Raw genomic sequence first — 17796 nt, 5'->3', positions numbered from 1 at the left:
TGATATAGTTGTATGTGTTTTATTTCGGTTTAAAATTAACAGATTATTCTGAAGTATTTTGACTGGCTTAACTTTTAACGTAATCTAAGCTGTCAAAATATATAATAATTTAAACAATTTGAATTTTCAAATGATAATTTTATTAATTTTAGCTACAATGATTAATAAAAATAATCCTTTACAATTTAACCACATGATAATAATTCGAAATAGTATATACAGAGTAGCAACTAAAAATTATGCGAGTTTTCAACAAATCACATCCGAGAGTTCAGCAGATTAATCTTCACAAACACATTGCTATCTTAAAAAAAACAATACTCTAAGTAACAGCGTTCCTTTAATGTCAGGGATTCTTCCTTCCATTCGAAAACTGTTTATTTAATCCCAATCTACTAAATATATGTTTTCCTAGAATTCTTCCAGCTACTTAAAAAGTTCCGATATTAACCTAACATTATAACTTATGTTAACATAGTTTAATTAAGATTATAAGTCACTATCACTGTAAATATAATCTTATACTGTGCATTGTTAGTACTTTTCAGACGAACATTTTCCTCGAACGTTTTGAAACATCTGTTAAACCGTTTATTACTGAACATGTGATCATGAAAACTCTTCAGCAACGAATTGCAAAGTTTAGATGTCGATATTACTGGATGTATCGTCTGCTTAATATTAAGGTTAAAACATTATAAAGGCAAACTTGAGTTGAATTTTTATTTTCTCATTTTACTGTTCTTTAATCCTAGTAGCCTAATTTTATTTTTATTCTATTGAGCTAACTGCAAATCTTTCTGATACACCTATAGAAATGCATGGTTTAAAGAATAAATTTGATAATATATTTATGAGAAAAACGAAAGGTCGATAATTAAAGAATATAATCGTTGAAACAGTTCACAATTACCTGAATTCTACGAATCCATCCTTTATAGCTAGTGAAACGAAATCTCCTGTTCCTGTTGCTGTCTGGCCATTATACAATAATATTCCATTTTTTGCAAATGTTCTGAATTCGAGCTCTAGAGATAACCTAGTATAAGCTTGAAGTCGAGGCAGTTCTAAGTAGGATCGTCCGAAAAAGGATGGAGTCTCAATAAAATTTTCTAAAAAAAAATACAAAGGAATTTATTAATTTCTTCATTAAAGAGCATCAATTCCAATGTCCCATGTGCGTTAAATGGGCATTCTTAATTACTAAAAATAACAAACAGCTGCTTCCTGATCATTGTCTCTCACATTAGTTAAATGACTGAAAGTGATTGGAGTAATCCTCAGGAAAGTTAAAACATGTGGAAAGAGTGTTTATCAACATTATCATAAGCAAATTGAATTAATTATTTTGACAGTGTTGTGCAGCCTCATAATAGATTTTGTCATGATAATTGCAATAAGTGTGCTTTTTTTGGATTTGGAATTAGTTATTATTGATAAAATAATATTAACTGAACTGCTTTTATTTGATGGGGAGCATTTGTGGTTAAGAGGGCATCTTTTCGTTTAATTGTTCGATACTGTTTGCAGAAAATGTTATAATTCCTTTCGCGGTTCAACATTAATCCCCCACCCCTATATATATATACGGTAATAATTCGAAACAGAAATAATCCAAACCCAAATTTGTTCTTTACAAAAGCATGAATTCACAATAGCGAAACAATGCAGCGTAAAACAACACTTACAGTAAACAGCAATAAATAATAAACAACTGTAACAAGACAAAGAAGTCAAAGAGAATTCGTTTAAGATAAAAAAAATGTGTGTGTGTAGTTAAGTCGTTCTCTTGGCCCTAGATGGCGCTATTATAAAAACAAGAGACGCTCTCCCACCGGCTTAAAATCGCTGTCTTCGTAACAGCGGGCTTGTCCATGACAAGTGCCATAAGAAACAACAAGTCTTAAATAAGATTTTGCTCAACTTCTTATATCTCCCGACTTTTCTTAGAGCTTAATTCCTTTAACTACAACTACACAATACTGTGTTTCTCTGCTTTCAATAGCTTTCGTGACGGGGAAGACAAACTCTTAACAAACACAAACGAAGCTTTAACGGAACTCGAATCATAATGAAGATATCGCCAATTTTTGAATTTTCTGGAACTTCATTTTTAAAGTCAATGCCATTAGATTCTTCTCGAATCACTGACAAGGCGTCCATTCAAAATCCGTTAAAACTATCTATAAATCTCTTCTCCGGAACAGGATAATAGAACAGAGAACCAAGTTTACAGATTCATGATATTAGATATGATCATGATGATGAAGTTATGAAGTATGATCGATATCACAAAGAAAAAAAGAAAGAAGAAAAAAAAAAAAAAAAAAAAAAGGAAATGGTGAACGGTTGAAATTATTATTCCCCATTAACTTTCTCCAGAGTGAGTGTAGAAGCGTAGTTCAAATTAGAAAAATTATCGCCTCAATTTGACAAATAACCTTTGCTATGTAAATTTTCCATTGGAAGTAAATACTTCGTGATAGTCTGAAAAGTAATTATAAATTTTTAACTTGATTATTTTCTGAACTATATACAGGACTCTTCATTGAAACGTCCTTACCAACTCAATTCTCTACCACCATCATACTTCCAACGTTTATGAAATTAGAAGAGGGAAAAGATAAGAGGATGGTATTTTCTTTTTTTCATAACGCCTTTCACACAGAATCTACTTTCTCTTTTTAGCAAGCCAACAAATAATTTTTTTTGAAAAGTCGTTTAATAAAATATCCAGAAATTTGGTTCAGAACAATAAAACAGATTTTCATCAGAATCGTGCTGGGCGTTTTTCTTTATTATCTCATATTAATCATAAAACCCCATTTCATTTATTCCTACATATATGAATCGATATATGTTCTGTTAAAATCCCATTATAAATGTAACTGAGCTTGTCACTTAATATTTAAATTCAAATTTTTATGTCTTTTAACTAGATCTGTGCATTGACTTTCAAATAATTAAATAGGTATGACGGCACTATCTTCTCATACCTAACCATGAATTAAAATACCATTAATCATGTGAAATTTTTAATTCCGGAAAATGCTTTTGAATTGTACATGTGTATGTGAAATATCTAGAAAAATCAGATAAATTATAAATAGGATTTCATACGGACAAAAATAACAAAAAAAATTTAAAAAAATAGAAGAAAAAAAAAATTTAAGAAGCTAGCAAAATGGACGTATAAAATATGTATAAGCTGGAATATGCTTAGAGTCAATCACTTGAGCCATATCTTTCCAGAAATGTTTAAACTACAGCCAAAAAGTAAGCAAGGAGATACTTGGAAGAAGTAACTATTTGTTGTATTGAATTAAAATATATACATATATTACTCTATTGAATGCAGAGATGTTATCAAAGGACGAGGAATTTTAAACCATAGAGAAAATTTCAGCGCAATATAATTATGCATTCTGCTTATTACGATTGTACTTTTTCTTTCAGGAAAAGTACAATCGTAATAAGCAGAATGCTTATTACGATCTTTTCTTCAGGATCTTTTTTCTGATTTCAGGAAAAATCTAATGTGTACAGTGAACGATAAGTTGAATATAAGCGTTTCAGCATTAAGGCAAATATAAAAAAGTTAATTTTTATACTTGGAAGATGCAACCAAACACCTTGAAGTGCACTTTATATGTCTACCTGGCTGGGAATAAAATATCTGAACAAGGCAGGAGATATATCTTAAGCGCATAACAAGAATTTGAATTGACTGAAAGAATTTTTCACATGGCCGACTTTGGATATCCTATGACAGAAACCATGATCAAGATAAGTGATCTGGAATATTGTAACTGGAACATCAAAAATATCTTCGCTAGCAGCGCTTCTGGAAGATATTAACTGAAAAGCTTTTTTATTAGGCACTCGGAAGAGGTAACAGGAGTTAAAATTTTAAAAAATTGTTCTTAGCTATCATTTTACAAATTTGAAAAAAGTTTGTAAAGTAAGGTAGGGATATGAATTTAAACAAAACTGGACCAATGAGAATATATATATATATTTTTTAATTTGTGAAACAGAAGATGCTTTAAGTATTTGTACTTACTGATTTTATGAATATTATATTCGCATATCATGCCTGGGTTTACGAAACAAATCAAAATATTTTTCATATATCCATATTACAAGTTTGAAGAGCCATTATATTTCAATGCAAATTCTTTAAAAATTTAGATGATGTTTTAAAATGTTTGACCATTTGAATTTTAGCTAACAGTTGTTATTTTTTATGACTTTTTTGAATTTTTTCATATATATTAGAGTTATTTCAGGAAGAAATATATAATTTTATTAAAATATGGAGTCTGTTTGCCATTATTGTATTTTTTATCGATTAAGCATAATGAAATTAAGTTTACTCAAATGAATGAAATGAGTTTACTCAAAAATGGAGGAAAGCACTCGTATTATCATGGCTGGTCGTGTTGTTTTCAAAAGATAGTGTTTTTGAAATTTTAACCCTCCAGCAACATATTCTGTGATTTCCGCGGATGGACAATCAGCCCATTTTCTATTGTATCGCTCGTTTTTTTGTTGTTTAGTTTGTTTATTTTTGTGTTTATAGAGTTTTATTATTTCATATTATTATCGTGTAACATATAATATCAGTTCACTTTGCTTGAAAAATATATGAACTCCTTTGCAAACATCGTCTCTAAATAGTGATTTTTAAAAAAAATATATGAATTCAGAGGGTTATACTTGAAAAAAAAAAGCAAAAGTGAAATTTTAAATTCTTGGGAACATTTAATGAAGATAAATAGCAAAGATAATACACTATTCTATTTTTATTTTACTTTTACTTCAACTATCACAATTTTTGTTTTTAAATAAGAGTGATAATTCACTTATTTTAACTTTGAACTTATTAATTCATAACTTTTGTTTATTTTAAAAATTAAGTTTAATCTCTTTGTCATCCGTGATGCATCTAACGCGTTCAAATCAAACTTCTGCAGAGCGGCCGTTACGCGTTTCAAGCGTTCTATTACATTTTAAAACTTTTAAACGTTTAAAACGCTTTGTAAATGTTTACTTGTTTCAGTTTTTATCTTTGTTTGTTCTAATGTAGCTAAAAACAGAGAAAAAAAAAACCAGAAATTTTCGTGAATAGGAGAGGACAGCGAAAGGGTTAAACATATTTAAATTTTTATAATACATTTCAGATAAAAAGAGAGAGTACCGATATAAAACTCAACAAACTGATGCATTGTGGAAAACTGGCATTGCAAATAATTTATAAACTGCAGCATTAATCAAATTTGCATCAATTAAACCTCCGAACCGGAATGTATTGTTATATGTTTGGACACGTTTCAAGCAAGAGAAGTATTCCAATGAATTCGGAAATGATAAAACGCTAATGGATATTAAATCGCTTCAACGATAACCTTTCGGCTGATATGAATGCCTGCTGTCCGACATCTTTGAAACAAATGTTTAATTCCTAAGAGATGTCCATTAATCTTGGCCAAATGAACGGTTGCGTGGAATTGCAAATTTAAATGATGGCAGAAACAAAAGAAAAGTCCCGCTCTCACTTTCGTGGCACTTGAGAGATCAAATTTAAACCGGGTTATCATTAATAGGAAACTATACGTTCATTTGTAATTCTTTGAAAGGCCTAGCAAACAATTAACGTATTTAATTTCATCTGCTGCATATGAATGAAATGTTTACATTTTAAATTGACAATATGATTACAAAGATTATGTAACTATGCATACTGCACATGCGGAATCTCGTTAAAAAAATTATGTTTCTTTATTTTAAAAGTGTACCTTAAAAATTAATTAAGTGTACGTCGTAAAAAATTTAAGTGTACCTTTTATGTTTGCATTTAATGCAGCAAAATGGGAGATCAAATTTAAGCAAGGAAATTATTGATAAAAAATTATACGTTCATTTGTAATTCTTTGAAAGGCTTAGCAAACGCTTGACGTATTTAATTTCATCTTCTGCATATGAATGAAACGTTTGCATTTTAAATTGATAACATGATTACAAAGATTATGTAGCTATGTATACTGCACATGCAAAACCTCATTTTTAATTTTTTTTAAAAATTTAATATGAAAAAATTAAGCGTATTCTTTAAGCATGCATTTAATGTAAAAAAATTACCATGAATTTCAAAAGTGTATTCAGCATTACTAAATTTAATTCAATTTAATTGTGGTATTGATTTTTGAAATTTAGTGATTTTCTTCTGTCTCTTCGATTCTGTTAAAATAAAGATTCAGCATAAAACCCATAAGTAACAAATAAAAATTTAGTTAAGATTTTTTTTTCATTTTTTAATGCTACATTAATTTTGCTATTTGCCATTTGATTAAATCTTTATTTATTTTCTTTTGGGTGACATTTATGTGCAAGAAAATTTTTCCTACATTTGGTATTAATACACGTTTACCGGCACATATTTTAGGCCCTTTAGAGGCACAAATGATTTATTGTTTTTCATGAAAAATATGCTAATAACTCCATAAAAAGATTATAATATTAACTTTGTCATTTACCGTTTTTATTAGATACTAAAATCAAGTTTTTTAAACTGCTGGTTAGAATATTATCGTTTAAGGAAAAAAAAATCTTCTGAAAGTCGTTTCGAAATGCAGGTATCACTCTTGGAAAAGTTCTAATGCTTTTTCACCACTTATATATGAAAATTGATAATTATTGAATTAAATTTTATTTTATTAATTACTTTAAAATCATAATTTTGACATCAATAAGGAAATAATTTAGCAAATAAATATTGAAAATTAACAATTATAATTTTCAAATCAGTGAATCTAAATTAAAAATTTAAATTCAAAATTATACTTCAAATAATCTTTTCCATTTTCCTTACACTAATAATATTAAATTACATAACTGTCATTGGAAAAAAACCATTAAATGCTAGTTGAAATGTGGAATATTACGGAATTCTTATTTAAGAATGAGCAATTAAAATAATGATCTAAAAATGAAAATGTTTTTGTCTTTTTCAGACATGCATATGTATTATTTGAATATTTATCATATACATATTTATTGCGATGAATTTCTTTAGATCTAAATTTATATATTTTAATGATTAAAACGGAATGGAATTCCAAATTGAATAATTAATGATTGAAATAAATAATGACGAATGCAAAATAAAGAAAAGGGGCGCGACTAATTAATGGGCGAAATTATTTCCAAACTCTCAAAAAATGTGATTCAGTAAAGGACATAAAATTGAATTAAGAATATTGAAAGTTTTCTTCGACCAATTATCTAATAAGCACCAATTATTGGGATACATAAACATAAATTTTAGGAATGTTGAAAATGAAACGTCCAGGCAGATAATAATCCATCAACAAAAGCAGAATGTAAGTATTCTTTTAGAATTCTTTAAGATTACACAAGAACCAATGCCTATTCAACTGCGTAAACGTATTAAATAAAAAATTATAGACTGTTCTGTTCAAGAATAGTAGTTTTTGCTTTTGTCAATATAAATCTTCTGTAATAAAAAGAAGGTTATTATTTATCAGAATATGAAATTTAATGTATACATACGCGAACTAAAAGAAATTTAATAGGAACTACTTTTTTTTGTACCAGAATGACGGAAAGAATTTTGAATAAGTAATATTGTGCGAGTTTTTAAAAACACATTACATTAAAGTTTTTGTTGTAGTACTTAACGCAGGACCACAGAGACATATATTCAGAGTAATTACTCAAACGTATCAACGAACATTATATTATGATTAAAAAAATAGTATAAATTAATGATGCACTTTTAAAAAGTTTATTAAATATTTTTTATATTTACAAACATCAAAATTTAATTTTTTTCTTAAATAAAATACGATACAAATTATTAAAAGAAATTTATTAATAATTCTCTGAATTTTGATGTACATCGCTTTCAGTGTGTTTTCTCAAATTTTGTGTACCTATATTTCTGTAAGAATTCATTCTTATAGAAGAGTTTTACAAACTCAGTATTCAATAAAATTTATTATTTTGAAAATAAATTGTCTGCCTTTCTTAAAGTTCAAGATTCTTGAAATATTTATATTAAAGCGACTGACAAAGGAAACAAATTCTAGTTTTTAAAGAATTTTAATTCAGAGAATGAGTTCGTTTATTTAAGAAATGTGGGCTTTCAATCATAGATCAAATTCTTAAAGAAAATCTATTCAGATAAAAACAAAAGAGTAAGTATTTATTTTGATTTTAATTATTGTATCAGATCATTTTAATAATAAGATTAATTATTATTAAGATTAGTCATAATTTTTATTAACATCATTCTTTTTAAAACTGAGTTTTAGTTTATTTCCATACACTTTTTACATCACATTCCTTTTTAATTACTTATTTCTATTTTATAAATTGAAAACATCACAGGACAATGTTTTTCTCATTTATATTTAAAATTATCAACTGTGAGAATAATAGAAATTTAAATGGCTTAAAAGATAAAGGATGAAAAAATTAGACAAAGAAAAATGTATTACTTCAATAATTTTTAATTTGCTATTCAAATGAAATAGAAAAAGTCTTACGATGATAATTAAAGTAGAACAGAAAAAAAAAAAAGAATTTAACCCAAATTTTTAACAACTATATTGAAATTCAAACTCCTGATACAAATAAAATGATATTCAAATACTTACATACCAGGTTTTATACTCTGCGTTATCGATGAAATCATGCTTTATGTTTTATATAAATGCTTATTCTGAGAGATTGTTTACGATTCCTTGAAAACGGAAGATTTTTACATTTTGTTATTGAACTTAAAATTTCAAAATATGCATAATATTGATATAGTTTAACATTTCAATATTCCTCCAGATCAAATAAATAGTTTTTTTAATAGCAATGTTTTTACCTTGGCTTAACATAAATAAATTAAATTCATCTTCTATTCTAAAATTTCTAAAACAAATTCATTGAAAGATGAATATGATAAATCAAAATTAATGCACTAAAAATATTAAAAAAAGACAAAATATTCAATAGCTGTCTTAATGAATGTAGCTATTTTGCATATTAATGATTTATATGAATTATTCAAAACATCTTTCTTATAAATAAGAACACAATAAATATTTAATCAGAGGAATTGCATTGCCTATTGCATCTTAAATTCATAAATATTTTAAATTCAAGGTAACAACAATTTATTTCATCGTTTGGAGTATATTATTACAATCGCTTGGAGAAATGCGTAAAATTTACTTAAGATGAATACATTTTCAAACCTGAAATCCTTTGAAAATATGGTTCATCTTTTGATTCCACGTTAGAATTTCTCCTTAAAACTGAATTTTCAATCCAGAAAACCAAATTTATCATAATTAAGATTAGCAAAATTTATAATACATTTCTTCATGATAAAATATATTTAGATGTAGGGAAAATTTTAGTACTGAATTCTATATTTGTTCTTTGTATAACCTACTTTTTTTTTCTTCATTTTGCTGTTTCTTTAAAATAATCTGTATATAATGTCTGTTTGTATGCTTTTTCTTCTAATTTCTCCAGACAAGTTCTGAGAAAAGGAAATGGGTGAAAATTACTGTCCAATTATGACAGGAAAAAAACGTTATACTGTTTATTTTATATATTTATTAATTTTTTTTTTGATAAAATGTTTTTTCAAAAGTTGCTCGCAAATTTTTTTGTTATTTTTATTATTGGAAAATAATAATAATAAAAAACATTAATTGTGAATATTAAGAAAACCATATGGCACCAAGTAGTTACAACAAATGAAGAAGATTATCTAAGGTTGCAAGCAAAAAAAGGACTTATTTGTAACTATTTTTCTTCATAATAAAATAAAACTATGAATTCTCTTTTTTTTTTCAATCAGAGGAAAGAATTTTTTTTTCAAAGGAAGAGAAACTGGTTTTCGAATAATCGAATACACATAAATAAACAGTTCAAATGTCACTGTAGTGTGAATAATTGAATTGTCGTCACTGGTGATCTGTACAGAAATTATTTGAATCTCGAAGGTTCAAAGAAATAAAAAAAGGAAAAAAAATCGTATCAAGTTTCTGCTTGGATGATGCAGAAAGCTCAAGATGCGAAAAGAGAAGGGAAAAAAACGGAAGAAAAAATTAGAATATTAATAAATAATGAAACAAGGGCAGTTTTTTTTCTTTTAAAAATAACTAATAGCATGGTATTTTTTTTTCCATTATTTTTTATGTGTGATTATTTTTTCTATTTACATGCGAATGCATAGATCCAAATAAAATAGTGAATATAATTTTTTCTTCATTGTGTTTGCCTAAAAAATTTTATTTCCTAATACATAAATATATAATATTGCAGAAATTCCAGGGAAATGCATCGCTTGAGATATTTGAGAATTTATTCTTAGACTACGTAAATCTAACTGAATTTAAATGAGAAAAAAATCGTTTTATATACAGCTGCAAAGCTATAAATTATAGTTACGTTGCGAAGTAACCATATTTGTATAACTCATTCTGTTCTCCATTCTTGTCTTTTTGTGACCCATTGGTACATGAAAAGAAAAAAAGGCCTCCTAATTTGATTTTCCTTTTGACAACGTATCATTGGTAAGCATGTATATACCCACACTATATTACTTCGGTTTTAAGTTCGGGGTTTTAAGTCTTCCTGTATTTTATGATAGTGATCCCAGCAGATACAATTTAAGTGAAAATTAATTCATGTAATATCCCTCTATTTACGTTTTCAACCAATTCGCAAAATTATATCTCTGATTCCTTGTAAAACTTCAATGACACTCTATATATGTATACATAGGGTGCCCACTTTAATCGTGGGCCAAAATCTAGTTTTTAATCCAACAGACATAGCATATAACTCCAAATGAAAAAACAGGGTTTTTTTATGTATGTATAGCAAATTTCGTTTTAAAATTCGTATTATTAGATATACTTAATTTTATTTGTTGAAAACTCCGCCCAAAAAGCATCAAACTCGCCGGGGATTGTATATTAAGTAAATATCTTTTATTAATAATAATTTTTAATAGAAAAATAAGACGTTTTTCGCTTTTATTCCTAGGAATTTTGGAGAAGAAAACACAATATTTATTCTTAATATGAGTATGATTTTGTTTTCAAAATAAAAATAACTTTTTCTTTTTATTTAAGTATTGAAGAATTTCCATTCCTTTTAAAATTGATTTATCATTTTGTCTTCTTTTAGTTGACCTCACCCTAAGAAATTAACATTTTAAATATTATGACTAATGAAATGCGTTGTGTAAATCATTTTTTTCCTTAAAAATTCGCTGATTGAGAAAATGCGAATACCCTAAAGACATTTAAACCAAAAAATTATAGGTTTTTGTTAAAAGCTTGAGCTTATATTCTCAAGCAGAAACAACTGTTTATCGGATAGAAGATTTATGAAGTTTGCTACTGTTAGTTACTGTAAGAATGATTGAATGATGGACATTCTTCTTGTTATGCAACGGCTGAAATAATCAAGATAAATAAATACAAACAAATTGAGCCAAGCACATTATCAAGCTATAGTATCTCGAATTACACTTTTGAAAAAAAAATTTCAAATATAATCGATTCAGTTAAAAACTCGATAGCCGTAATGTGAAACTTCAGTGATAGTAATTAATTAAGCATGTTAATTATTTCGACTAATCTGTTTATTTATCTCAACAAACTTATGCTTTCTAGTCATTTTCATCGGTATCAAATTTGTGTAGCAATGATGAATGGCAAAGTAACAAAGGTGCTCTATTTTTTGTTGTTGTTGTTGACTACTGTACATACTAAGTGTAAGGTTTTATAGCTCATAGGTTCAATGTTATAATTCTGATATCTTGTCTGTATTAAGCATTAATATGATAAGTTAAAAAGATTATCAAATTTATCAATTACATATTTATAGGCAATATGAAATAAAATAGAAATTCAATCAATTAATGACTGAATCTTTTATCACCTTGCGCGAGTACTTTAAAATATAATTGTTCCATATGAAACACATGATGAGCCATTAAATCTTCATCGTTAAAGAATAGTTGTAAAAGTACTCAAAGAATAAACAAATAATAATTAATTAGGAAAATAAATAGATTTACATCCTTCATTAGAAGAATTAAATTGTTGAATAGGAGCAAATCTTCTGAGAGACAAGGGGGAAGGAGAGACAAAATCCTTCAGATAAAGAGTCATTTGAGAACTGGATGAGGGTTCCATTATAATATTTTATATTATGACTCAGCTTGTCTTTATGAGGCTCCGAATGGAAGAAAAGATCTAAAACACAACAAATTTACTCTAACATTTAATCGTAATCCACCATTGGAAGGTTTATCTTTCGTCTAATCATTTCTCTTGAGGGAACCACACTGCATTCTATTATTACTACAAGGGTTTCGTATAAGCCTCTTCTCCGATTTCACTTATTTTGAGTGTATGTACTCATTTTAGATCAGAATATTGTAAATGTTAATGAAGAGTGAGTGTTTGAATGATGCATTCCTATGGCAATGAGAAAACAATTTTGTGTGTCATCACTTAACCTAATGAACGTCCTTTGTTTTCGTAAACAAAACATTGTCTCAGCAAATAAACATTTATCATTTTTGCTGTAAATTGGTAGGAATATTATGAAGGAGAAACTGTAGACCTATCGAAAATCTACAAATTCGATGCATGGGTCTATCAGTGGTTTCCTTCATCGTGGACTTATTCCGTATATCTCCACTGATTTACACGATTTAAAATTAAAGAAAAATTTATTCAAACAATAAAATGACTGTATGAATACCAGATTAATATTTTGCTGTATCGATACTTTTTCAACTTTCTTAGTCCTAATAATATTTGAGTTCAGATACTGCGGAATACTTGAAAGCTCCGGTTTCTCTCTCAGAGAAAAGAAAAATTCCCTACCTGAGCTCGGAAATTGTAATCATAGTCTATATTTTTAAGCGATCGATATATAAAAAAGCACCCTCTTAGCTAATATATATTAAGCGTATGCTTAGTTGTCTTTTGAGAATTATCACAAAAGTTCCTTATTTTCTAAAATCATCTGGGTAAGCATAACTGAGGAGCAAATTCTATCAATCTCACTGAACGAGCGGGTGAAGGGGTATATTACAATGGTATCCAGGATTTTTGGGCACCGGTCGCAGTTTCGTTGAAAGGACGTTTGGTGCCTCTCAGTATTAATAGGGTTAAATAAAAGCAAATATTTTTGTAGCATATTATCCCTGGTATATGTACTCTTTTGAATCATTAACCTGAATCCTTCTCTTTCAATTTATTGTATTAAACGAGCATTTTGCTTTTTTGAATTATTATTCTAATTTTTTATTAACTAATAGAGGTTCGTCAAAGAATAAAAACATATGAAATTTTGAGATGATTTAGACACCTATTGCTTTCCCCTTTTAATCATCACATCCCAAATAGAAAAAAAAAACTGGAGTAATTTAGTTTTGTTACTAATAAATCTCTTATGATTCATTATTTCATCATGTGGTGTATGTATTAGCTATCAGTCAAAAATATTTTCTAACATTCATGATTCGAATTTCAGAAATATAGTTTGAAGTATGTTGTTTTAATGCCAAATTACTTGAAAAAGTGTACCAAACATAATAAATTTACAGAAAGTTTTAAAATTGTTGCATTTTTTGTGATGTTTAATTGCGATATTTTTGAAATTTGAAATGAAGAATTATTCTTCACCAAATATTTCTAAAAGATACAGGTATTCAAAATTTCAGTTTTGTAAAAGAGAAAAAAAAGCGATCTTTTAACATCATTCTAGGCACTTCCGTTATTCTCTTGATTTAAAGATCGAACGACTTGGATTTCGCTAAGAAAATAAAAGAGCCTGAAATCAAAATCATTTCGATATTAAATTAACCATAAAATGAGACGAAAAATCAAGAATTTAAGCAAATACCGAACAACACTCTGAGTGGATCATCATATACTGAAAAGCATTAAAGCGTCATTTCAGGCCTTGTACGTAAATCAGCTATGGAAACTCTACTGAAATCAGCAGCAACAAAAAGGAAGTATTCTAAAGAATGATGTTTAATAAGTTTTGGTACTACTTATTTTGTTGAAAATGAATAAGCAATTAAAACAATTCAAGAAATTTATAAGGAGAAAGGCTAAAGAAAAGAATCATTACATAATTCTATTTACTTTTCAACTGTCAACTGCCCTGGTGTGTACAGAAATGATGTGGGTTAACAAGCCCCCACCGACGATGGGAATTGTTTCCTACCTGAGGGGCTGTACCGTTACCAGTAATGGTCCTTAGGACATGATCATAATTCGTGGTGTTCGATCATTCAGATTTTCCCAAATGCATACGGGTAGAGTGAGGTAGCCTTTTGTGGGTTTGAGACTTCCAGTGTTAGCCATTTTCCCTCCAAAACTCATTCATTGACTTTTAGGGACTAATTTTTGAATTCTATTTGATTCTTTAATTTCTTTTATTAAGTATGCAATATATAAATGCATAATTAAATTACAAACAGTAAAATTAAAGCAATTATGTTGAAAATAATATTTTCTTCCATATTTATTTATACCCAATCATTTGAAGAACTTCTCAAAAATATTTGATTTTGCATTATTCTAATTAAATTAAATAAGAGAAACACCCTTTTTAAGATTAATTTATTTTTAACTATCTGATTTCTGAAAAATCATAATCTTTCTTAAGCATTAACAGATGACAGAACTTTTTTGGTGACAGATCTTTTTAAAAAAATTAAAATAAAGGAAGGTAGATTAAGGAAGGAAGGAATTATATATTAAATTCGGAAAGATTGATTTTTATTTTTAAAAAATCAAAATTACAATTCTTTTACAATGAATTGCTCCTCAAGGTTTCCACAACAATAATATTTAACATTTCTTTTCTGTTGCTAAAATATGTCTTAAACTTAATATTAAAATAAAGTAGCATCTTTATACTGAGTCATCGACAAATGCGAGCTATATCAGCATTGTATTTTTATTATTCAATTCAATAACTGTCACTAGCTGTATAACGAAAAATCCATTCTAATCACACTGACAAATAAATACGACATAATAAACATCGGAATATCGAAATCTAACATATGTAAACGGTATACTCAGATGACAGATCAATTTTTTTAAAGTATTTAAATTCAAAGGCATTTTTTTGCAGCACTTATTTGTACAGCAGTTATTGAATTTGGCAAATTAAACACTTTGGAGAATTTTGGCAGTTAGCAATTTTGTAATAAATTTGTTTAAAAACAATCAAACACTTCACAGTCAACATGCTCTACTGTACTTTTCAACCGTCAAGCATTAAAACTCCAGTTAAGTCCTCAACAAATATACTTTATCCATAAAAAAAATGACTAATAAGTGCTCTATCAGTAGGAGTGGAAAATATAGAACTTAGAGCATTTTAAGAAAGTTTGCTTGGATTAAGAGGGCTACAAATTTTTATCAAACAAATTTTCAGCTTTTATTTTTATTGCAAAACTTTAACGATTTAATTAATCCGAATTTCTTTTTAAATTTATCATTAGATTTGACATCATCTTTATTTTGAAACAAAGCTCTAATTTAACCTCAAAACACAGAAAAATGAATGGTATTGACTGATATTGAATGAATTTTCGACATATGCCAGCGAATGCGTACTACATGTGCCTTGAATTCCGAAAACATTGTTGGAAATCATATACTAGAAGAGCAACCGAAAGCTAAGTCTTTCAACTTAATGTAAGAAAGAAAAAAAAAATGAGCATGGCCAGTGTATTCAAGAAAATAATATGTAATAAGGAAATTAATGGAAGAACACTTTCAGGTTTATTGTCTTCAGTTTTATCCTGGCACATTGTTTTTTTCTCAACTGGTTCTTCCTTGATGGATAATTATCTAATACGATTCAGCAGATTACGATTACTGACATTACTCCGAAAAGGAAAACAAGAGTAATCTGCATCTCTAACTCTTGGAAATTGAAGCTTATTTTTTTCACGAATATTTTCAGATATTAATAAAAATTTTAAGAAGTGATAATTTTTATTATAAATTATTTATTTTTCTTTTATTATTATTATCTTATCTTTATTATTTTATTATTGTCTTATCTTTATTATCTTTTATTATCTTTTTATTATTTATTATTATCTATTATTATATCTTATTATTTATTTTTCTTTTTGGTAATTTGATTAAAGCGATTCCCCTTTAATAAACTATATATTTTTTTTTCTTTATAATATGCGATGTCTCTTTCAAGTAGAGATTCTTAGAAAACGCTATATTCTTTTAGCTCTCACACTACCTAAACTTCCATTACCACCACTTCTTAAAATGCAATTAACAATTCCATTATTCTCCAAATGAACTATTTGACCTCAAGGACATTTAGTGGAATTTCAGTGCTATTCTAATGACAATTTTCAACAGCTGTTCTAATGATAATTACATATTTAATTGTTGTAGGAACCTGTCAAATGTTTGAGTGAAAATGTTAGTTCTATTTTGTACATTATAATTATATTTAGCGCGAGATATTAAAATAATATGAAAAATACATTAATCATTTTGTATTTAAAGCTCCGAAAATACAAATTAAATTAGTGTATTAAATTTATTTTTACAAAAGTTCTGCCCATTTTAAATTATTCTTATTAATATAATAAGGATTATATTTTTTGGCAAAAAGCTTGTATTTTGAAGATTGGCAAGTAGAAAGGGAAAGGAGTAAATAATAATATTAAGTAGAAATGCGATTTCATTAATATGGATATCATTAGGATAAACAACGTAAATGAAATGATTTAAAAAATGTGTTTTCCTGTTTATAAGCAATTAATACATAACTTTCATCATAATGAACATTAAACAGAAACATTGGAAAAGTAAAGAAAAAATAATTTTTGCTGGTGTTTGCATACCTAGTGTAACAGGTGTAGCTACTGTCGGTCTTGTCGTTAATTGATAAGTTTCGGATCTGCTAAGAGTGATGTCCCGAGTCGATTTCGTCTCAGAATGATCTGCTGCAGCTGTTCTCTGGACCGTTGATCTCCTTACTGGTCCTGGTGTAGGAACTAAATGTGGTGCTGAAGAAGAAAAAAATCATACACATATTTTTAAAATTTGTGTAAAATATTTACAACAGTTATACATAATACTTATACTTAATGCTTTATTCGGCTTATTTACGTTAACATCACATTTTAAAGTAACACTAGGGCTATTTTGTTACGGATCTTGTAGTTTTTAACCTTAATCAGAGTGCGAGGACGACACCTGGGTTGGCGCTTCCCTCTTCAAGCGTCCGCGCTACATCAACGGAAGGAAATTTGTCGCCGACGAATTTAGCATGCACTAAATCCACTTATATATTCGTTCTTTGGTGGAATCGGGTCTCAGGCAAGGAAAATTGCGGTCCTGATACCGTGACTGAACACTAGGCCACTGGGGACCATACTTTCTAAAAATAACATTTATGTTTCTCATTGAAACGAAACCAAAATATAAACTGAATTATATTTTATTATTATAGTTACTTTCATTCAGTTTCATTTCCCCCTCATATTTTAAGGGTTTAGAATTAAAATGTACAATTGCCATTGATATTTTTTATTTTAGTAGTTTATAGTTAAATATTTCTGTTTCGTGAAAGGGAGAAAAATAATCTCACTCCATTAGTGTTGAGTAAATAATGCAAAGTTTAATCCAAATATATCTATTAATACGATAATGCTACAATTCAATGATTTTATTT

The 17796-nt window shown here is 27.8% G+C and overlaps 1 protein-coding gene across 2 annotated transcripts in view; it reads right to left on the bottom strand.

Annotated features, from left to right (window-relative positions):
• The window catches only part of LOC129961816 (agrin-like), a 675765-nt gene that overhangs the window by 55142 nt on the left and 602827 nt on the right, over positions 1-17796 (bottom strand). For both annotated transcript variants that reach the window (XM_056075396.1, XM_056075397.1), the window contains 2 exons: positions 16964-17128; positions 914-1112 (listed from right to left, as the gene is read on the bottom strand). In XM_056075396.1, the coding sequence (XP_055931371.1) occupies positions 914-1112; positions 16964-17128 (364 nt within the window). The remainder of the gene's footprint in view (positions 1-913; positions 1113-16963; positions 17129-17796) is intronic.

This window comes from Argiope bruennichi, chromosome 2 (genome assembly GCF_947563725.1).
Source record: "Argiope bruennichi chromosome 2, qqArgBrue1.1, whole genome shotgun sequence".
NCBI classification, from domain to species: domain Eukaryota; kingdom Metazoa; phylum Arthropoda; class Arachnida; order Araneae; family Araneidae; genus Argiope; species Argiope bruennichi.
This window is presented reverse-complemented; position numbering and strand designations above follow the sequence as displayed.